Source organism: Emys orbicularis, chromosome 7 (genome assembly GCF_028017835.1).
Source record: "Emys orbicularis isolate rEmyOrb1 chromosome 7, rEmyOrb1.hap1, whole genome shotgun sequence".
Lineage (NCBI taxonomy): Eukaryota > Metazoa > Chordata > Testudines > Emydidae > Emys > Emys orbicularis.
The window spans coordinates 56,191,310-56,214,115 of NC_088689.1; the positions used below are offsets into that span (position 1 = coordinate 56,191,310).

At 39.8% G+C, this 22,806-nt stretch overlaps 1 protein-coding gene across 1 annotated transcript; it reads left to right on the forward strand.

Moving 5' to 3' along the window:
- Nucleotides 1-3,489: 3,489 nt before the first annotated feature.
- Nucleotides 3,490-18,393, forward strand: LRIT1 (leucine rich repeat, Ig-like and transmembrane domains 1). The gene is made up of 4 exons (XM_065408741.1): nt 3,490-3,611; nt 7,544-8,010; nt 14,160-14,465; nt 17,381-18,393. The coding sequence occupies exons 1-4, from the start codon at nt 3,490-3,492 to the stop codon at nt 18,391-18,393; spliced, it is 1,908 nt and encodes a 635-aa protein (XP_065264813.1).
- Nucleotides 18,394-22,806: the final 4,413 nt, after the last annotated feature.

Below are 22,806 nucleotides of genomic sequence, written 5' to 3' on the forward strand. Positions count from 1 at the left end.
CTTTGAGAGCAGTACCTTAACGATTGCGTTGGCTACTTGCATCACAACAATCCCCACGGTAGATTTGCCCACGCCAAACTGGTTCGCGACAGACAGGTAGCTGTCCGGCGTTGCAAGCTTCCAGAGGGCTATGGCCACTCGCTTCTGGACAGTCAGGGCTGCTCGCATCCGGGTGTCATTGCGCTTCAGGGCAGGGGACAGCAACTCACAAAGTTCCATGAAAGTCCCCTTCCGCATGCGAAAGTTTCGCAGCCACTGGGATTCGTCCCAGACCTGCAGCACTATGCGGTCCCACCAGTCCGTGCTTGTTTCCCGTGCCCAGAATCGCCGTTCCACAACATCCACATGACCCATTGTCACCGTGATGTCCTCGGCGCTGGGTCCCGTGCTTTGTGACAGGTCTGTGCCACTCTCAGACTTCAGGCCCTCACCGCGGTGCCGTAGCCTCCTCGCCTGGTTTATCTGCATCTGCCTCTGGGAAAGGTGGATGATAAGCTGCGAGTCGTTGACAACGGCCACAACTGCAGCGATGGTCGCAGCGGGATCCATGCTCGCAGTGCTGTGGCGTCCGCGCTGTCACTGACCGGAAAAGTGCGCGAACTGATTTCCCGCCGGCGCTTTCAGGGAGGGAGGGAGGGCGGTAGTGACGGACGGATGACGACAATTACCCAAAAGCACCCTCTACCCTTTTTTTTTACCCAGAAGGCATTGGCGGCTCGACCCAGAATTCCAATGGGCAGCGGGGACTGCGGGAACAGTGGGATAGCTGCCCACAGTGCACCGCTTCCAATGTCGACGCTTTCCCCGTTAGTGTGGACTCACAAAATCGAATTACTGTCCTTAGTGTGGACACACACGTTCGACTTTGCAATATCGATTCCACAAATTCGATTTAAGAGAAATCGAACTACCCTCGTAGTGTAGACATACCCTAAGAAACAAATAAGGGGCTGTTTGAAGTTCTTCTCAAAGAACAATAAACATTAAATATAAAAATAGCATGGGGAAAAATAATCCTTTGAGCACTTCTCAGAATAACTGATTTTTGCAAGACTTGTGATCTAAATCATCACTTAGTTACTGGTGAGACAAACTGGCACAAAATCATGGCACTGTAAATGCCTACTTAATAGTTAGCCCACACATCACATATACGTTACCTTGAAATTCTTATTTCTTTGAATTCTTTACCCATGGTTATAATACAATTGCTAGTGATATTTCATTTTGATGAAGAACTAAAAATGAATTTTATGGTAAATATATTCTATAGTAAAAGCATTAGTAAAAGTTCTTTGTTAGAAATAATGTCCACTGCTCTTACTGTAATTTATCCATTAACATTCAGTAGTGTGTCAGTTTTTCCTGCAAGAAATACATACGTTATTAATGAAGGGCTGAATTGATTACGTATCTGAAGGGAGACACAAAAGCAACTTATCCATAATAGGGAGGGTTGTCGGTGAAGAGTGTTGGGCAAGTGTGGGTCTGAGGGGATGGTCCCTCTTTGAAGCATTATCCTCCACTTCGACCCTGCATGGGTTGCTGGAATAAATTCTGCAGACCCCATGTGCATCAAATTATATGGGTTCCCTCACCACATAGATAATTCCCCACCTCAGATGAGAGGGTTTGATGGCAGTGGCTGGTGGGGAAGCAGTGCTTCTATAGGAGCTGAGCAGATCTGAGGGTCAGGAAAAGCATTGAATCTGTGTAGAGGCCAGCACCTCTGAATGAATGGCACTCACCTTTCTCAATCTCTCAACACCCAAGAAGATCTGGAAGATATCTGAGTTTTGGGGGAAAACATTCCTAGCAGTTCTTCAGGACAAATCCTTCCTTCATGGCATAATCAGGTAGAAACCCTGCAAGTTAATGTTTTTTTAAAAAAAATATTCATGATCTACTTAAAGTTAGAATGTGCCTAGCCCTTACTTGGTTACACAGAGGCATAAATGGGTGTAAGGATTCACTGCTTCCTTGCAAGGGTGTGTAAGGGATGGAACTTCAGTTTCACCCCTGGCATTCAGGGGAGCACAAGGGGCTAGGCCCAGATGCTTCCCCCAGGAGCAACTGGATAGCAAGTAGGCAGAGCCAAAGCTACTCCTCACTAAGAAAGCACTGAAAGGATCTAAGGGCCAGTGAACAAGACCAAAGGAAATCTCATTCCTGAGGGTTTTTTTTCGTTTTCTGATCTTAGCCCTCAGTAGAGAGGATGGAAAGTGACAGGAAATAGACTAGTGGTAAAAAGAAAAGAAATGGTCCTGCAGGAGCGGTAGAAGCCTTTTTGCTGAATCCAGAAACACTGAGCAGTGTGCCACAAAATAAAGAATCCTAATCTCATCTACACCAGTTTTCACAACAGTAACACCATTGCGTGAAAGCCTGGCTCCACTGAAGTCAATGCAAAGCTCCCATTAGCTTCATGGGGGCCAAGATTTTACTGGAATTATTCCTGATTTACACCAGTGTAATTCAGCTCAGAATCAGCCCTATTACATTTATATTGCAGGATGCGAAGACTTTCATCTGACTTTTGTCAGGTAAGCCTAACTTCAGTACCAGGCAAATTGGTTGAAACTATAGTAAAGAACAGAGTTATCAGGCACATCAATGAACATGATATGTTGGGGAAGAGTCAACATGGCTTTTGTAAAGGAAAAATCATGCCTCACCGATGTATTAGAATTCTTTGAGAGTGTCAACAAACATGTGGGAAAGGGTGATCCTGCTGATAACGTATACTTTGACTTTCAGAAAACATTTGGCAAGGTCCCTCATCAAAGGCTCTTAAGCACAGTAAGCAGTCTTGGGATGGTTAGTCTTTCAGGAATGTGTTAGCACTGGGAGAAACACCTGGAAAATGTATGTATTTAATATTTTATTAAAGTTCTAGCTACTGTATCATTCTTAGTTTTATAACATTGGTCATACTGGCAAAATTAATCAACCATTAAACTGTTGGTCTTTTTTTTTTTTTTTTTTTTTTTTTTTTTTTTTAAGAAAAGACAAATCAATAAAACAGTTTTCCATATTTTTGTATGTTCTCAGTGGCTCAGATTCCTGCAGTACTATGAACCCTTTTTGAATACTCAAGAAATCACTACAGGAAAGTGAGTTACTGGCAACATCTATTAAAGTAATATTTATGTTGTCATTGTTAGAATCACAAAAAGACTATGTTGTTCCATGCAACAATCATTGGTTTTCTATTGGAATCCAGGATTCATGCTGCTCGCTGAGGGAAGAAATGCTTTGTCTGTGTGATTCCCGGAAGCAATAAGCACCTACATGAAAATAACTCAAGTCCCCATCCTTAATCCCCTGCCTATCCTTTTTTATCTGATGGATTCAGTGAGGGCTGGAAGATCACCGTGCGAATGAAATGGAAAGAGAGTTAACAAGATGTGACCAGTCCCTGGACAAAACAATAGAGAAAAATCTTCACTTTGTCTAGTATCTGGAAGTCGTCCTCATGTGCAGGTAACAATGTGGATCACTGTGGGCTTGGTCTGCTGCTTAGTTTTTGGAGGACTGCCTTCGGCTCACTGCACTTGCCCTTCCCAATGTAGCTGCGCCTTCTATAGTATCAATGAAGGAACAAAAGCAAGGTATGTTTGTTCTCTTTGTTTTTCATTTGGAAGATTTTGTGTTCACCTTTGTAAGGATGTATGGGGGGAAAAACATGGCTTGTGTCATGGCTGTTTGTTTGTGTGTTATTTTCCCCAATCACTTTGTACGACAGCTTTATGAGCAGAAGGATTAGCTTCTGAGCACACTATAATCTGATTTCAGAGAAAGCATTTGGTGATCTTCTCTACTAGGGTAGAAGCAATATAATTAACATCAGTATAATGGTGAAAGATGAATAAAATGGAAAATACTGGACTTTGTATGTGCAGAAGATGTCTTTAAGTTCTAGCTCACCTTGTTCTCCTTTCAAAGAGTTAACCAGGCTTGCTTAGTACAGTGCTTTCAAAAATGCACGGAGTACTGCCCTCTATTCCATTTACTTAAGAATCCTTTAATCAGAGGATTTTTTTTTTAGAAGGAAACAATCCCCAAACCAGAAGAAAACTCAAAGGCAGATTCCATACATTAAATGTAAAATCTGAGAACGGTTTATTTCAGTTCCACAAAATCTTAACAAAGACCAGTTCTTTATTTTTGGAATGAAATACAATTAAGATATTAGTAGAGGATGCTTTCTTTTTAAAATGTAGTAATTAAGCAATTATTTGACTTAATGGGAAACAGGACAAGCTTTTATACAATATATTCACAATACAAAAAGAGAGAGAGGGAGAGAAAGCAATCCCTTTTTCTTTGGAATACATATTTCTTCTAGACAGGGTTCTAATGAAGGAATTCAACAAAGAGAAACTAAAAACTGTCACCTAGATTTTGAATGTCAGTAAAATTTTCCTCAAGACTGTTCAGGTGTGATAGAAGTAGCACCAGTAGCTTTCTATGTGAGAAGTACAGTGGTAGCACAAATTGCCTGTAGTTATTGACGGGGAATGCAACAAAAATAATCAGCGCTATCCCAAAGAGGCCATAGTGGAATTACCTTCCAGTGACTGGGAAATATGATAGTACTTTGTGGTAGCAATGTTAGAAAGTGTTGTGTCTACCATTCCCTAAGGTGATAATTGTTGTAATTTTTCTATATTATGATTCAGTGAAAAAACAGCAAATTTCCCAGTAGTAGCAGGGGTTTATCCCATAGAATAACAGTTTAGTGCTCAATAGTATCATCTGTAGCATAAGTGCACATTGCTACACTGTAATAGCTTCTCATATTATTGAAATTTCTGTGCCATTCACAGAAAAGAAATGCATTACTGAGAAGAATTTTCTGTCTCCTTATTTTCTTCTTTTTGTTCTTAGTTTTTCCCCAAACCCCCAGCCCTCAGTTAAGGAGGGTGGGATGAGCCTTCTTCCAGAGTCTATCAGTTTTGGTCTGAGTCTTGACTGCACCCTGTTGCTTGAGAGTCAGGTGAAGCATTTCTTTCCTCAACCTCCCGGGGTTGTGTTTGCATCTTCCATCACAGATTTAATGCCATTGTAGAAGTACTAAATAAAAGTAACTATATTGTATACCTACCATGAATGAATAATTTTATCTAGAAGCTTGAAAACATTTATCTCTAGGAAGCCTCATTTAGCAAGAGCAGTTTAGCTATGTTATTTATTTGCACCTATAGTAGAGGAGTAATCACTTTCAGCTAAAAGTGATCTGGTTTTATAATATTCCATTTATTAACCAGCCACAGTCATTAGGAGATGGTCCTTAGATTATCATATTACGTTTCCCTCGTAGTACCTCTTCTAGCATGTGAAGTGGAACATGCTTATTTGATTCTGCTACTTTTTATAAATTAAGCTTTATTTCATGCTAAGAATTTGCCTTTCCCCCCTTCCCCTTGTTGTTAGGCAAACTGATGTGCATTTTGTATTGTATTTTCTAAGATATCTGTCTCTCTCCCTTCCTCACTGCTATCTACAATTTCATGCATTTACAAAGCCAAAGTCAAATTTTGCTTGTATAAGGCCCAAGTAAATAAAGAGTAAGGAGTAGGATATGGCCGTTAGAAATTAAAGATGGGAAAGAGCAATTAGGTCATCTAGTTCACTACAGCCAGTGCAGGATTTTCACCAACAGAATAATTTCCAGTGCTTTGACTCATCTACTTTCAAATGCTTAAAGTGACGTGGCTTTTACCACTATTACACAGTCCAACAGATTTCACTGTAGTTCAGATTTCAAAGTAGGGTTTTGTTGGTTTAATTGACTTCATTTTATGAACAGGAGATTCCATACAGTGTTTAATGTGTGTTCCCCTGTTATATTCAGTTGGATGGAATAAAGGGCCCAAAGAGTCAAAGCTGTTGCCATGACTCTGAAACTATCTAACACTGAACGGTTTTAAACAGGTTTTGGGGTTTGGTAAACAGAGACCTCAGTCTGCTTAGGACTTTGGAGAACACACTATAAAATTCATACCAAAGGTTACAAATTTATTGATTTGAAACATACAAAAGGACAAGACTCAAAATGAGGTAAAGAACATTGAAACGGAAGTTGATTATGTAAAACAAGCTTAATCGAAATGTAACAAAGTCCCTTTTTGGAGACAGTGAATATTAGTTAAAATCTCGTATTCAGTTAAACAGTACTTCTCGGTGGGGAAGAAAGGGATACTTCTGTTGTTCAGTCCTGAGTTGGGAATGATAGTCACTTCCCTACTTCATAAAAACAGACAGACACAGAAGGGAGAGTAGAGATAGGATAGTAAAGATGAGGGAAATACGACTTTTGTTGATATTCTCAGGATACAGGTCAGATGGTCAGTCACAGACGGATGCTTTGGTCGGACAGATTAGCCATGACAGCTATTGCTCTGGATCCCAGCTCACTTCTTCTGTCAGGAACATCATCTGGTAGGGCTGGTCAGGTCCTCCTCTTTCACTGGTCCTTCTCAGGCTGAGCAGAGCTGGATAGGCCATCTCATCTTGCTGGACTGGTCCTGTCCAGTACAGTTGGTTTCAGAGTCAGGTGAAAAGCTGAGAGAGAGAGAGAGGGGACAGGAGGAAGATGTGTGAGGGACAAAAAGGAGCACATGAGGGTGGGGGAAACAGAGCAAAATCTCACATGTATAAGATTGGGGTCCTTGCTGGTGCAGCAATGATGCCTGAGTGTCCCCACTGGACTATCAAGATTTGGTGTCATGATAACAATCCGTCCGCTGCAGCCATGGTGGTGGTAAAAAGTTTCCCCCTTTCTGCCTCAAAGTCTCTTTTAGAAGGGCCCAAAAAAGGAATAATCCATGCTCTTTATTTTGTCAACCAATTAGGCCTAATTTCCAACACACCAATTTCGGTTAATTGATTTCCAGTTCTATACTTTTCTTGTTTACCAAGTATGATCTTAACACAGTCCTTGAATTATATCAATAGGCCTTCTTATTTGGACTAATTCAGTCTTTTTGCTTCTTTTTTGCACCTTTTCCCATCAACGTTGGTTGTCATAGGTAATTGTGACACTTTATGAACTTTCACTCACTTTTCATGGTTGAGCTCACAATTAGGGTAAATTTGTAGGATCAATTATCACAACACCTCTGACCCCTACCTGAGAGAGGCTTGTTTAATATTTGGCTCTTTAGCCAAATCTCTCATGGCTCAACTGATAAACTGTGTTTTAACATGTACTGACATACTCTCTAGTGCAGGAATGTTATGGTGAAAATTTTCAGAAAGTCAATTAAAAATAAAAAGAAGAAAGACTTCATGAGCCAGATTCATACCTAACATAAATAGTTGCAATTCACTGAATTCATTTACAAAAAGATTGAATTTGATCCTATGTACCTAAATTGCTTTGATTTTTTTACATAGCTGAGTCATATATGTATAGAATGGTTGGTAAGAAAACAAAGAGACTGAAAAAGAGAAAAGCATGTATAAATCATAGATTAGAATAAAATAAAAAAAATTCAAACTATAGAAATGTAATTTAATATTCGTTTTTTCCAATCAGAACTGTGCTGTGCAATGACCCAGAGATGACACTCACCCCTGTGAACATCCCAGGAGATACATCTAAACTTCGAATAGAAAAGACGGCCATCAGGAGAGTACCAGGAGAAGCTTTCCATTCTCTCCGTAACCTGGAATACCTCTGGATGCCCTACAATTCTTTGGCTAGTGTCAGTGTGATTACCTTTAGGGGTCTCCGCCGGTTACAGGAATTGAGACTGGACGGGAATGACTTAATCTTATTTCCATGGGAAGTTCTTGCAGACATGCCCCAGCTACGGCTGCTGGATTTACACAATAATGAACTCACCTCAATACCAGCAGAAGCTGCTCGTTACATCAAGAACATCACCTATTTGGATCTGTCTAGCAATAAACTGATGACTCTTCCTCAAGAGCTTATTTCAACCTGGGCTAACCTCCAGGCAGTTCCTTACTTTCCCAATGACAATTCCAAGATCATCTTAGGTAAGAGAGTTAAAAAAAATAGGGCAAATTACAATGCACTTGAGAGGAATATCAAGCATGCAACATACAAAAGCAGTACCTTAATATTGCTCATTCACTCTAGGAAGAAAGTGTGTTTTTAATGGAAATATATTGTTGTTCCTATAGTCCCCCTGCAGGCTAATAGATTCCCTGTTGAAAGTAAGGACAGCTACAGTTCATACACTATCTGAACAGCCATGAATTCTAGAATGATATTTTTTGATGGGTGGCTTTGCAACAGAAAATCAAGTTACAGATGATTGTCTTGTGAGCCACCTCCGTTGCAGTAGCCCAGAATGAAATTCTGCAACAAGCATACTGAGAAGTTCAGGGGCTTGTCTATGAGTGTTTTATCTCTAGATCATTTATTCAAATCCATCTCTGGGTGACTCAAGGTTGTTGCCATCTGCTGGTTGTTTGATAGGTTACATGAACTAAATTGGTGGTCTCTAGGCAGTTCCAAGTGGTTATGGACCATATCCTCAATTAGTATAAACTGATGGAGTGACACTGACTTCAGTTTACACCTGAGGACGTGACCCTTTATGTCCATATTGCATACATAACCACAATATTTGGCATCAATTCACACTCTTGCTGACAACCTCATTGGAGAGGACATGAATTACTCTTATTCCCAGCGGTGGTCCCCAAAGTGTGAAGAAGCTTACAATGCTGCTAATCTTCTTCTGTGGATAAATGTGGAGCTTGTTTTTCTAACACTAAGGTCACACTTAAAAGAAACCCACACATTTTTAAAAGAAAGAATCAAGTTGTGGGCTGGCCAAGTTTTAGTATCTTTTGCTAGTAAAAATAAATGGTGTCTTCTTGGTGCATTTTGCAAAGTGCTAAATAAATTCTTAACAAAACAAAAGACATGTTTTCTATTGCATGGTCCCTTTTATGTTATGGAATGTTGGCTATAACAATATATTGCATAGATCTCTTTTTGTGGAAATTTGCACAATCATCTGTATAGTTTGCTTGTGCCAGGATCTTAAGAAATCCTTGGATTTCTTAAATCCTTAAGAAATGGAGATAATGGGTTAGAGTCATACTATAATTTATAGACCAACCCACTGATCCTTAAATCCCACTCCAGATTTCCTCTCTGTGCACATACACAGGTGATTATAGTGTGTGAAGTCCATTGATTTTAGTCCAGGGATTGAGATGCACAGCTGCATCCTAAGTTTCCTTCCTGGCCATGGCTTTCTCACTGAAAGCAAAAAAATCTATGAATAGCAAGGATTCAGTCATTCCCTTTAGTTCCGTAAAGCACATCATTCTGAATTCTCTTCAAAGCCTTTGGTTTTAGGATGTTATAATAAAAATATTTTTAGAAACAGCTTAGTGCTTTCTGGATATTCATGTCTTTCATTGTCAGCGTTGTGATGTTCTTTTATATAAGTGCTTGGATGAGGCATCAACAATTGAGTAGGGGCTTGAGGAGTAGTTTGTGATAGTGTGGTTGATCATCAATTGCTGCATTGGCTCATGTGTCACACAAATACATAGGTTCAGTAAATGTGAAGCTAAGAATCTGGATCATCTTCCAGAAAAAAGCTGCAGGGAAGACAGGAAGGGCTAGGAGATGAGCAATAGTGAAGGCATTAGTAGTGTGGAGCTTAAAAGGGGAGAGTGTGTGTGTGTGTGTGTGTGTGTGTGTGAGAGAGAGAGAGAGAGAGAGATGAGGTCTGGACAACTATGCCAAAGCCCAACTGTCTTTGTTGGAAAATAGAAATACAGTAGAATTGGTTATTTGAGATTAAATTAGTGTTTCCCACTGTTAATTTGTTTGTACTTTTACTGCAAAAACATTTTCATAGTATCTACTGAACTAAACTCACATGAGCTTTGAGTCCTGAAGTGAAAAGGGAAAGTATTGCCATGAGATCAAACAAATGGCTGAACTGTGAGTTTAGAAGAGAAAACAGTGTGTATTTTATGGTCATGTCTTATTTTCACTCCCAGAGAAAGATTGTCAGTGGAAGTTATTCCTTCTGGGTTGTAAAAAAAGGCAAGAACTAGGAAGGCCCATGAGCAAATGAGGTGTTCCTGGTCATAGCTGGTGTACTGCAGGTATTGCAATACTAAGGAGATGGGAAGGGTGGAGCAATAGTCTTATAAGAATGCTCATCTAGCCATCTCTGAACCATCATGGTCCATTCTGGGTGTTAATTCCAACACTATCTTTACTCCCATTGACTTCAAGGAAAGACCTAATCCCAGAGCAGCTGCTCAGGCCCCTTTTGCCTTTCAGCATACACAGGGCCTGGCACTGTGGCTGGAGAAACTGTCTCTCTGTAGGCTGTGTAGCCAGTTTCACAGCCCCTTGGAGTAGTGCTTCCCAACACTCAGAGATGAGTGCTGTGCATATGGGGAAAGAGAGAGGATGAAAAAGTCCCTCATTCCCACTCCAACTGCACCAAGCCTACTCATCCACCAACCACCAAACCTCTCTAGCAGCAATCCTCCCTCCCAGTCAGTCTTCCCTCATTTTAGCAGCAACAGCTGCCCCCTCTCTCACATGATCTGTAATCCACAAAATGGCCACAAAATCAACCCTGGGTCTAAATTCCACAGGATTGTGGGGCATGGTAGATTGTGGGGCAATTCTTATGCCATTGTTTGGGTTGTGCTTTTGCCATCGTTTGGGTTGTGGACCAAAATGGTTGAAAACCACTGCTCTGTACCATCATTATTTTATATACATCTGTCAAAGGTCCCAATCTTTTCAATCTCTAGTCTCTTCATATGGATGTTTTTTCTTGTCTAATTATTTTGTTGCCTATATTGTTACTCCCTACATTTCTACTATATATTTTTTCCAGACAGGCCTGGCCAAATTGAACATAGTATTCTGGGTGATGGCCTACCATTTATTTTCTCAGTAGCATTATAGTATCTTCATCCCATTCTTTTTGCATTCTGGCATTTTGCTTGCTTTTTTTGACCTTTAGTGCACACTGAACATGGGTTTTAGATCATTTTTTTCATTAGTCCTTTTTACTGAGTAGATAAATAGATAGTCTCCTGGTATGTTATAGGAACCAAGGAGTACATGCAGACATAGGAGGCATCTGTGGTCCATAGCCAAGGGCTGAGCTGCAAGAACGTGAGAAAAGCCTTTTAAAGAACCAAGCTATGACCATATTTAAAACCATACCGCAGCCTGCCCATGGGGTCTATACAGTATGGTTTGGTTAGCACAACTCACAGAAAAATATCTGTGTGCACGTTGGTCAGAAAAACAATAGCAGAGCTGATCTAACAACTGGATTAGGGTGACCAGACAGCAAGTGTGAAAAATCGGGACGGGGGTGGGGGGTAATAGGAGCCTATACAAGAAAAAGACCCAAAAATCAGTACTGTCCCTATAAAATCGGGACATCTGGTCACCCTAAACTGGATTCACATAGTATAGATAGGACATTTGTATATCTCTCAGATATAGATACGTTAAGCAGAAGAGAAAAGTGAAGGTGTCCATTGAGGACAAATAGAATGATCATACATCAAGAGTTTGATTTCAGGAAGGGACTGAGAATCAGAAAACTAAGTTAACTTCTGTGAATATTCCAGTTAACTTCTGTAATATTGTCTTACTTTTGCTAAGTTTCTAAGCATTCTTGACAGTAAATTAACTTGCTAGAACATTTGCAGACAGCAAACACACAAGGGGTATGGGTGCAGACAGTATAAATCTGTTTAGAAATGTGACAATGTTTATGGACTCTTTTTTTATATATTTTCCCAGCTCTACTCCTATCCAGCATCCGTTCCCTGAGTTTTAATGTATTTAGTTTAAAATTTGTAAAAAATGTCCCACCACTAAGGCATACCCCTTTTAAAACACCTTCCCAACACTGATAGCATGGAATGAGACAGGCATCATTTCTTCTTCAGCAGAATGTTTTTAATATTTCTGTGAGATGTCAGTTGCTCGTGACTGCATTTATACTAACTGTAGCATTCACAGATCTTTTATTCACTGGAAGTCTTGGTATTTCTGCAATGTTGTGTCTAAATTAGAATCTCAGTGATGTGCTACCAGCAGTGCCATTGCTTAAGTGGTATAAATGCTGGAAGTGTTAGTGTAAACAGGGTAAAACTATGTTTATTATTGTGTCATATAGACCTGCTCTGAGTAGTGTTAGATCAGATCGGGGTAAAAACACTTGTGCCCTGCCTAAACTGTTTCCACCAGTGCAATGCTTGGAAATATCATGAAATATGACACTGTAGGCAAGGCCATAGCACCATTGCAGGTATAGGATCATCTGCACACAAAAGGTGTGTTAGTAGAACGTTATGTCCATCCTTCCATGATAGCTTGTTGAATTGCCGGCAGAAGAGAGGAGGTTTCCTGAGGGTATGCCTAATCTGCGGTGATCCTCCCATGGTCAGCTATGTCAGAATCCAGTGTAACACCTGCACTGCACCCCATCATGTAGGCCTTTACTTTAGGTAATCAACTTTAGTCTCTGATTCACAAAAGTATTTAAACTCCTGCTTAAGTCGATTCTAATTCAAGATAGCACTTCAGCATGTCCTTATCTTTAGACATGTGTTTAAGTCCCATCAACTTTAAAGTTAAGTATGTGCATTCTTGAATTGAACCCTTAAACATCTGTCATTATTTTTCTAACATTATCATTTTTCGAGTAATAAAGTATGTTTAATTCCAAAGCAAACAAAACCCAATAACTTTATTTTAAAACCAGTTAAGGTAATTAAGTGACAGGAATGTATACATCTATCACTTCTTTTGCCGAGCCCAAGTGTTTAAAGCAAAGAAATGAACAGTTAAGGACATGAGCCCTTATATTACTTACATCTTAAACAAACAAATCACTCTTTTCAAGGGTAAAGAAATAAATAATTTATCACAATACAACAACTTTAACTCTGATTCATGGATATGCATTATTTTTATTATGATTTTGATATTTAATTTTTTTTCTAAGAGATATTGTTAAAATGCACCCATGTTTCACAGTTTTTGTTATAATGTGATTTCTTTGGGCAGACAGAGGGAAATGAATCAAAATCAGACATCTTGCGAAACTAGAAAAGGAGTAAAATTAAAGTTATTTAATCTTACTTAACTGAATCAAAATTTTCAGGAAATGTGTGATTTGCCTGTGAGATTGATAATGTGAAAAATGTGAAAGCATGAAGATCTTTCTTTCTTTTTGAGATATAAAAGGGGTTATAATCAATCATACAATGGGATTCTGGTTGCATTCAATATTGAATGGTTGTTACCTTTCTATAGCAAACCACAAACACCTGCACTAGAACCTTTGTCCTACAGCTCTAAAAACAGAGGTCTCTACTAATTGATCTAAAGGAAAGGTTCTCTGAATTTTAAAAGGAGCCATATGTTCTTTGTACACTACAACCAACCAGTGGATGGGAAAGTGCTCACACATTTACTTAGTACTTGCTCCTGCTCCCTCTGAAGTGATGGCAAAAATTTCTTATTCACATCATTTGAAATTAATGAGGAAGGCCTCCCTCCCAAACTATTTAAAACAAAACCTCTAATAACTGCTTGATTTCTTGTCACCTGTTTTCTTCAAATATAGCTGGCATACAAGTTTCCAAAGAAATATAACTATGTGGAAAATTTGAAGGTGTAGTACCCAAATAGCCAGTTTTGAGCTAGAGGGAGACAAAGAAATTTTAGACAAAAGTCAAAATTTCAAAACAGAGCAACTCAAAAACAGCAGGACAATTCTTTTTTTCAAGCCAAAGATATAGACACTGACTGCAATGTTAATTAAGGAAAGGCTGTTTTCTTCTCCTAACAATCTGTTTTGATTGTATGGATAATCATACTTTGCACGGCCATAGTACTTTTTCATCCACAAATGCCAAAACAGTTTATAAAGCTCTGTTAGTGCCATGTTACCGATGGGGTAAGTAAGGCTCGGAGTGGTCCAAGCCATATGGTGAGACTTAAGACCCAGGTTTCTGGACTCCAAGGCTATATTCCATATGCAGGGCCACAAACGCCCCTAGTTGGAAGCAGATTATAAGCCAGTCACCACTTGTCCGTTAACGAATATAAAGTGAAAAGCAGCAATGGAAATGTTGACTATCATGATTTCTCTTGACAGGTTTGCAGGACAATCCTTGGGTGTGTGACTGCAGTCTGTATGAAATGGTCCATTTCCTAAACTTCCAGTCTCCTAACATAGCATTTATAGAACCAAGACTGAAATGCTTTACCCCACGGAGTCTTGCTGGAGTCTTCTTCAGTCAAGTCGAACTAAGAAAATGTCAAAGCCCTGTTGTACATACTTCTGTAGCCAAAGTGAAGACCATACTGGGTAGCACTGTGTTACTGCGGTGTGGTACTACTGGGGTACCTATTCCTGAACTCAGCTGGAGACGGGCTGATGGTAATCAACTCAATGGCACAGGTGGGTTCTGGCTCTTTATTTCACACTGTGTGATTGGAAAGTAGGCTTGTGTTTTCTGCACACCCTGGAGCAAATATCAGCTTCAGCTCTTCCAAATAAATAGAACTACAGGTCTGTCGCATCTTACGCGCATTTAACATGCGCGATTTCAGCTTTACATGGTTGGCAAAAACAAAAAAAAAGAGAAAAATCACCATTTTAATACTGTTCCTGTAGTGCGGGCGATTCCGCCCGCCATTCAACTCAATGTAATTTTGACTATACGCGGTTTTCGCTTTACGCGCTAACCGCAGAACAGAACCCCCGCGTAAGATGAGACTCGCCTGTACTGTATATGTCTCATGCTGAATAAGAAAATAGGAGGCTAGCAAGAGGAGAATGTTAACATTGTAACTCTCTACAGTATTTATGGTTTTTTTCTGAAGCTCATACAACTAACCTACACTTCAGTGTGAATATATTAATGTTTATATAATAAACTATCACATCAAGCATGTTATGTTTTCTTTGTTCCACAACAAATGTACTGCAGTAGTGGATCTCAAGCTGTTCTCTGCAAAGTACTTTTAGGTGGTTTGCACACCTATTTGCATCACAAGGGTGAAGCTAAAATAAGAGGCAGTTTAAAATTAGTTTTAATTACGTATTAAACAGTCTTCCTAAAAAACTAGTTGTGGGCTTGCCCGGGCTCCATTGTGTGCTTTTGTATGTCTGCAATGTTGAACTGCTATCAAAACAATTAATAAAGCTCTGTCAGATGTTTCTTTGATGTCAATCAACCAGGATCAAATTTGCAGGTGACAGGAAGACTGGAGGAATAATAAAATCCCTAGTAAGATAATGGAACAAATATTGAGAGGAAAAAAGTCACTAAACTCCTAAAGGTTATTGAAAGCATACGCAATAAGCAAGATTGTAAAGCATGTAATACAGTGTCTCATTAAGTCTGACCCTCAAAATTAAAATGACTTTCAATTGGAGTTGGGTGGGAACAAAATTTTTCATTTCTCAGAGAAATCTTCAATTTTGACTTTTTTCCATTTCAAAATGGACAGAAATTATCACATTTCAATATTTCCTGCAAAACAACCCCTCTCCCCAAAATTTTTTTTGAGTTGGTTGAGATGTTTCATTCTGATTTTGACTTTTATTAAAAAAAATATATTCAAAAAAACAATTGAAAAAAAGTCCTTTCAAAATGGAAAATTGATTTTTCGATTTCAAAAAGGTCAAAATGCTTCTCTTCCCCCTGCCCATTTTTTAAAAATACAGTTGCATTGAAATCAACATTATTTCTGCAAACATTTCACTTTTGATGAATTGGCATTTTCCAATGGAAAAATTCAGACCAGCTCTACTTTGAATGCTTTCCCCCCTTAAAGTGGGGATTCTTCAGGATAGTCATTGTTCCCTTTAAATGCCCCCTATCATGGTGATCTTTCCTTTCACAAGAAAGGCTGGATCTGATACCGTCTGAAGGCAGAGTTAAAGAGAACAACAAGAGATATTCCCTTGGCATGTGGGTGGGCACAGGTCTTCCAGAATCTGGAAATGAAGGGTGAATTTCTAGACCCATTCAAGGCATAGGGGGTTTTGTTATTCATGTCACTGGGACCAGGATTTCTCCCTAAGGGTGCAAGTTCAGAAAGTTAACTGTGATCCCCTGAATGGTATTCGCTTATTGGACCAGCCTATTAAATAATTTCCTTATAAGATCTAAACAAAATGAATAGATTTGTGTTATGTGTCCTTAAAGTGTTATGAGATTCTTCAGTGCCACAGAGACAGGGAGCGGATATCATTTTTTTTCACAGCTATAGAATGACTTGTAATAGAAGTCCTTTTTTTGTGATCTTCACAAGCCATTACTCTGTTGTGCATGACGTGATGCAGCTGCTACCAATGATAATGCCTACATATCATGCTGAAAACATGCCTCCTACATTAAAAACAAACAAACAAAAAGTCCCTCCCTGCAAAATAAAGAATGCATTCTAGAAAGCGTATATTAAGTTTACGCTAGCTACAGTCATGATTGATATATTTTGTGCCACATTAAACATGGCGTTACCACCTTTCAGTGAAGAGTTGTCTGAAAAAATACAGTACCTCTCAGTGATGGAGTTTCCTCATGAACACTGTAATATGACAGCTTGAAATATTAACTTTTCTGAAAGAATGAAAGGAAAAACTGCTCTCATTCTAGCTGTAAGAGTATTTTAGAATGGTCACAGGAAGATTGGAAATTGTTTTTTGCTGAACCTCCCCCCTCAATGAATACTTAACCCATAAGGTGCAAAAGCCTTTGATTTTTTGTTTGGTTGGTTTGATTCAATTTTCATTAGCAAGATTCCTTCTCCAAAAGGCTGGATCTTAACATGATTGGATTTTTGTAAGGTGCTCAGTATGTAACATGGTATAAATATTCACTTTAATTCTACAGCAAACAGCATATTATTTCCCAGCCATTTGTCTCTTGTTTATTCATTCTAGGAGCTACCATATGTGCATCTTGAAAGACAGTCTCCTCTTGAGCAGTGATTTTCTTTCATGTGAATCATAAGTAAAAAAGTATATCAACTCTTCCAAACACAACTTTCTTCACTCTCATTCATGCACATGCTTGCAGTGTTTTATATACACAATTTTTTTAAGGATGGGGAAATCTTTCCTAGCTTGTTTTCCAATTCTGGCTTTGCCCTGAAAAAATTTCATCATATTTTTTGGAAGAGGGTGTATGGATGAACTAGATCAACTAAAGTGATCTTGACAGTAATCTAACAGCCAATATCCTTTCATTAGGTTTATTTTGGTTAACAAAATGATCATTCTGCTATGTATAATAGTAATTTTGCTGAATCCATCTTCTTAATATTTTACATAATATCCATGTTTGTTTGGGTTTTTTTTTTCAGTGCACCAGGAAATTTCTAGTGATGGAATGAGCTGGTCTATTCTAGGCTTGCCTGTAGTCTCCTATCTGGATTCTGGAGAGTACATTTGTAAAGCAAAGAACTTCCTAGGGGCTACAGAGGCTTTCATATCCCTCATCATCACTGATTCTGAAGGCACTGATGACCCTAATGCTAACTCTAAAGGCATATGGAATGGGAAGGTGAGCGGGATGGAAGCAGCTGCTTACAATGATAAGCTGGTGGCTAGGTACGTTATCACAACCTCAACTTCACCTACATTAGGTGCCAGACCAGTCCGTGTTAACACAGAAGAGAATCTAGGGTTCCAGAATGAGGCACAGAATATGGTTAAGGAGCAGAATAACAATCCAAGAAATCTTCTATCAAGTCTACCCCCTGGTCAACAGGAGCCAGAACGTATAGTGAGGTCTGTCAGAGTGATAGGAGACACGGATCAAAGTGTCTCATTGGCCTGGAAAGCTCCCCAGGCAAAGAACACAACCATATTCAGTGTCCTTTATGCCATTTTTGGAGAAAGGGAAATGCGCAGAATCAGTGTGGAGCCAGGTAAGACTAAGATCACCATTGACGGGCTGATGCCAAAGACCAAATACATAGTGTGTGTCTGTGTGAAAGGGCTGATCCCCAGGAAGGAGCAATGCATCATATTTTCCACAGATGAAGTTGCCAGTGCCGGTGGAACCCAAAAACTCATTAATGTGGTGGTGATCAGTGTGGCCTGTGTCATTGCTGTGCCTCTGACCCTAGTGGTCTGCTGTGGGGCATTGAAAAGGCGCTGCAAAAAATGCTTAGTGCGGAAACCCAAGGAAGTTCAGGAGTCCTATGTCACATTTGAAAGTCTGTCACCAGGGGCCAAAACTAAAGGAGTGGAAGGAGAATACTTGACTAGACACACCCCAGATGAGTCTAACAGACTGCTGTCTGCACGATCTAGCGTGGACTCAGAAGCAATACCAAAGACAGAGGGGCAACCCAATGAGTACTTTTGCTGATATTACTAGGCTAATTGTTGGCATGTTAGACACACATGCACACACAAATGCATATGACTCTTTACCCTGTAGATCATACACCAGAATATGCTGTTGCTGGTCAATATGTCAGTAGTAATGTATCCCAACATGTTCAAGAGAGCAAAGTGAGAAGACAGGTTATACTCCGCTCTTTTGGAACATTTTGCACAGTTTTGTTTGCTGAGTTGCATCTAATCAGATAGATGCAAAAGATTTCTGTGATTGTTCCTAAATTCCCCTGGGATAGCATTCCTTTGTCAAAAATGAAGTTGTCTGATTGAATATGAGAATATTAAGTAATGTTGTCAAATACATTCTTGCATATTGTTGTTTGAATATCTGGCTTGTTGTACACTAAATATTTTAATATCGACTATGTTGAATTCCTTTAGGATGATAAACAATGAAGTTGTTTCTAATGATAATAGAAATTTAACTACAAATGTTGTGAAGATTCATAGACTCATTTGGTACTCCCAAAACAATTAAAAGCTTGATGCTTAATAGATCATGAAAGCAAATACACAATTAACTATAAAATGTGACAATCATAATTTATTATTACATTAATGTATTGATTTGAGGAAAAATAGTGAAGAGTAGCAATCAAGAGAATAAATTATCTAAGTGTGATCTCTTTACACAATTTAATACTTAATGCCACATCCCTCACAGATTTCTACGTTTACCAATAACATTTTGCAATGGCAGATTAGTATTTTAGCATGGCAGATTAGTTGATGAGGTATGTGATTGACTAACATGTTGTTATTTGTACTTATTAGGTTTCAAATGGTGGTTTTAGACGTTTCACAAAGACGATATTCTTTCAGTAAATGGGTTTTTGTATAGTGAGATTATCTACAATACAATATTTGGCAAATAATTTAATTTTACTGGGTCAGATTCTGCTCTCATTTACATCAGTGTCAAGCTGAAGTGACTTTAGTCTGGACTAACTCCACTGAAATCAGCATAGTGACACAGGGTAAATGAATGGATAGTCTGGCCCTTAAGAATCAAGGGCACAATATTTTAAATGTTCCTGACATGAGTAGCATGTACTCAGTTGAGTAGATCAAAGGAATACTCACATGAGTAAGATTTACAGGACTAGACTGCAAGAGATATGCATTTACTTTCTCAGTTGCCTGCCATCATCATGTGTCATGTGAGTTAGCTCATCCAGCTAAAGTGAGCAGAAGCAGTTGTTTTCCTCAGGTTACTGGTGGTGATAGGGTGCTACTATATTACATGATTGTGATCTTGCTGTATTGCCAAGGGTCATCACACATTGCACATCACCACTGAAGAAATAGAGTATCTGGGGAGTATAAACACTAATTTTGGGGAATATATTATTTGGGTCAAAATATTGTTCATATATGATTGATGGGGGAAAGAAATATTTCAGCCCATAATATTCATCATGAGTGTGTTAAGTTTTTCAAACTTTATCGAACACTTTTTACACTTTGCTTTTGAATAAATAGATGTCTAAAACAACTAGTGCATTTTTCTGTGTGATTTTTTTTGCTTTCTGTTGTCTCACTTGAGTCATATCAATACAACGCCTGAACTTTTTTTTACTCTAAAACAATTATATCTTTGTCTCATATAAGTGAATTATAGACATAAGAGATAGAAAAGACATATCATCTCATTCAGTCTATCTCATGTGGTATAAATTAGAAAAACACCAATGTTGTCTAAACCATGGTTTAAATTTCAGACCACTATGCAAAATGATTTTCTACAGAACTAGTGGAATTTGAATTTAAAAGCTATGTGCCAGATTTTTATAGGCACCTAAAGATTCTGGTAGACACTTTGTGTGACTTTCAAATCAATGGGAATTAAGATCCTAACCTGTTTAGGCATTTTTGAAAATCCCACTAAGTGTCTATCTGCATTTTTAGGTGCCTAAATACCGTTGAAAAGCTGTCTCTTTTGTGTTTAAACAAACTCTATTTCATACCAAGTTCTAGATGTATAGGACATTTCATGAAAGTAATATGTAAATAGCTATTTGTTTTTCTTCCTGAAGAAGAAAAATAATCATATCACCATTTGATTCTTTTCCTAGGGTCCCTTTAGTAAAAATGTTTTTGCATGTGGCATTCGCACAAGTGCTCCAAGATGAAAACTAACCATCCCTTATGTTTGCAAAGTGGTGTCTGGTGTCTCAGTCACATAACTCCCATTGACTGTAATGGAAGTTGATGCATAGCTAAAATTCTTCTCGGGTGTTGAAAATTCACTTAAAAGAGAATAATATTTCAAGGACTGAAATTATTAATAAATATCCTAGACCCTCCTGAAAGTTCAGTTCTGTAGAGATTGTAAGTCACCTTTCCTTGTTAATTGGTGGAACTACACTTTTAAGTAGACAAGAACAATCAATAGCCACCCTAAACAACTCATCCCATGAGGGAAGAAGTCATCAAGCATGTCAGCTGCTCTTTGGACCTGGGAGGAGGCAGAGTATTTGTTATTTGTATTGTGGACGAGCCATGAGCTAGGTACTATATGAACACAGAACAAAGAGACTGTTCCTCCCTCCAAATGCTTATATTCTAAGTAGCAGGATGATTGAAGCCCTCCCTCTTATTATACTGCATGTGGGGCTTTGTAAAAGACAATAGCTAACAAGGTGCCCTGTTAGTAAATTGACACTTATCTATGAAGAATTATCAGTATCTAAATAGAACAATTTGGGCCAATCAAATTGCACAGTGTGTAAGTCAAAGTAGAGCTTGATCAATTGAGTTAATTTGGCTAGAAAATGTGCCTTTGCTCTACCTGAGTAGTGCTGACACAAGCACATGTTAAAGAAATGTACCTCATGCATGAAAGAAGAGTTCTTTCCAATATATTGTGATGTAAATAGTAGTGATATTTTTCTGTGGAGTCAATAGACTCAATAGCTTCACTCACAGTGGAACTATTTTGGTGAATTTCTCTGTATTACACGAATGAAAGATAATTCCAAATGCGTTACCTAATCAGGTATGTCTACACTTCAAGCTGGAGCTGTAAATTCCAGCTCAAGGAGACATACCTGCACTAGCTCTGACCAAGCAAGGCTAACTGCCTTGACTATGTACCCATCGGAGGCACTAGGAATGTACTTGGGGGCGGCTTGCCCCTACTACCACTTACACTGTTGTGGCTTCACTCCTATTTTTAGCATACTAATTTGATCAGAGCTAGCACAGGTATGTCTCCTCGAGCTGGAAATTACATTTCCAGATCTAGTGCAGACATACCCTTTGTGTACAACTTTGCATGTGAATTCACTTTTGCACCTAATTATTTTCATGCCAGTGCATACAAATGATGCAAGGGTAAATGCTGCTTGCTGTTACAGTAATATAAATCTGAAGTAATTGAATTCAGTAGACTTACTCTGTATTTTCAACAGTGGCAGGATTTGGCCCACTGTGGCTGTACTTACACTTACCTTTCTTGGGAAATTGCTGCAGCTCCAATGATGGGTGCAATGATGCGTGCTATTTTTTAGACATGACACTGGAATTTGCATGGAGTCATTGAATCTTGCTCACATAAAAACAACGAGGAGTCCTTGTGGCACCTTAGAGACTCACAAATGTATTTGGGCACAAGCTTTCGTGGGCTAGAGCCCACTTCATCAGATGCATGAAGTGAAAAATACAGGAGCAGGTATAAATACATGAAAGGATGGGGTTTGCTTTACCAAGTGTGAGGTCAGTCTAACGCAGGGTGGGCAAGCTACGACCCGCGGGCCACATCTGGCCCATGGGACCGTCCTGCCTGGCCCCCGAGCTCCTGGCCCGGGAGGCTAGCCCCCAGCTCCTCCCATGCTGTCCCTCCTCCCCCACAGCCTCAGCTTGCTCACTCCGTCGCCGGCGCAATGCTCTGGGGGGCGGGGCTGTGAGCTGGGGCTGCGCAGCTGCAGAGCCCGGTCTGACCTGGTCTCTGTGCTATGTGGTGGTGGCGGCAACGTGGCCTGGCTCCAGCCGGGCGGGGCGGCTGTAGGGCCACCGGCCACCGGTGCTCCAGGCAGTGTGGTAAGGGGGCAGGGAGCAGGGGGGGTTGGATAGAGGGCAGGGGAGTTCGGGGTGGTGGTAAGGGGGCCGGGGTGTGGATGGTGGTCAGGGGGGAAACGGGGTTGAATGGGGGCAGGGGTCCTAGGGGGCAGTCAGGAAGGAGGGGGGGTTGGAAGGGGTGGCAGGGGGCAGTCAGGGGCAGGGGTTCCGGGGGCAGTCAGGGGACAGGGAGAAGGGGTGGTTGGATGGGGCAGGGGTCCCGGGGGGGCAGATAGGAGGTGGGGGCTGAGCCACAAGCCCTGCCCATAACTGGCCCTCCATACAATTTACGAAACCCGATGCGGTCCTCAGGCCAAAAAGT

Excerpts from the sequence above, each read along its gene's own strand:
- LRIT1 (XM_065408741.1), top strand. The coding sequence starts at position 3,490 with ATGTGGATCACTGTGGGCTTGGTCTGCTGCTTAGTTTTTGGAGGACTG. Across the intron at positions 8,011-14,159 it reads CAATTCCAAGATCATCTTAG|GTTTGCAGGACAATCCTTGG; the intron begins GTAAGAGAGTTA and ends TTCTCTTGACAG. Across the intron at positions 14,466-17,380 it reads TAATCAACTCAATGGCACAG|TGCACCAGGAAATTTCTAGT; the intron begins GTGGGTTCTGGC and ends TTTTTTTTTCAG.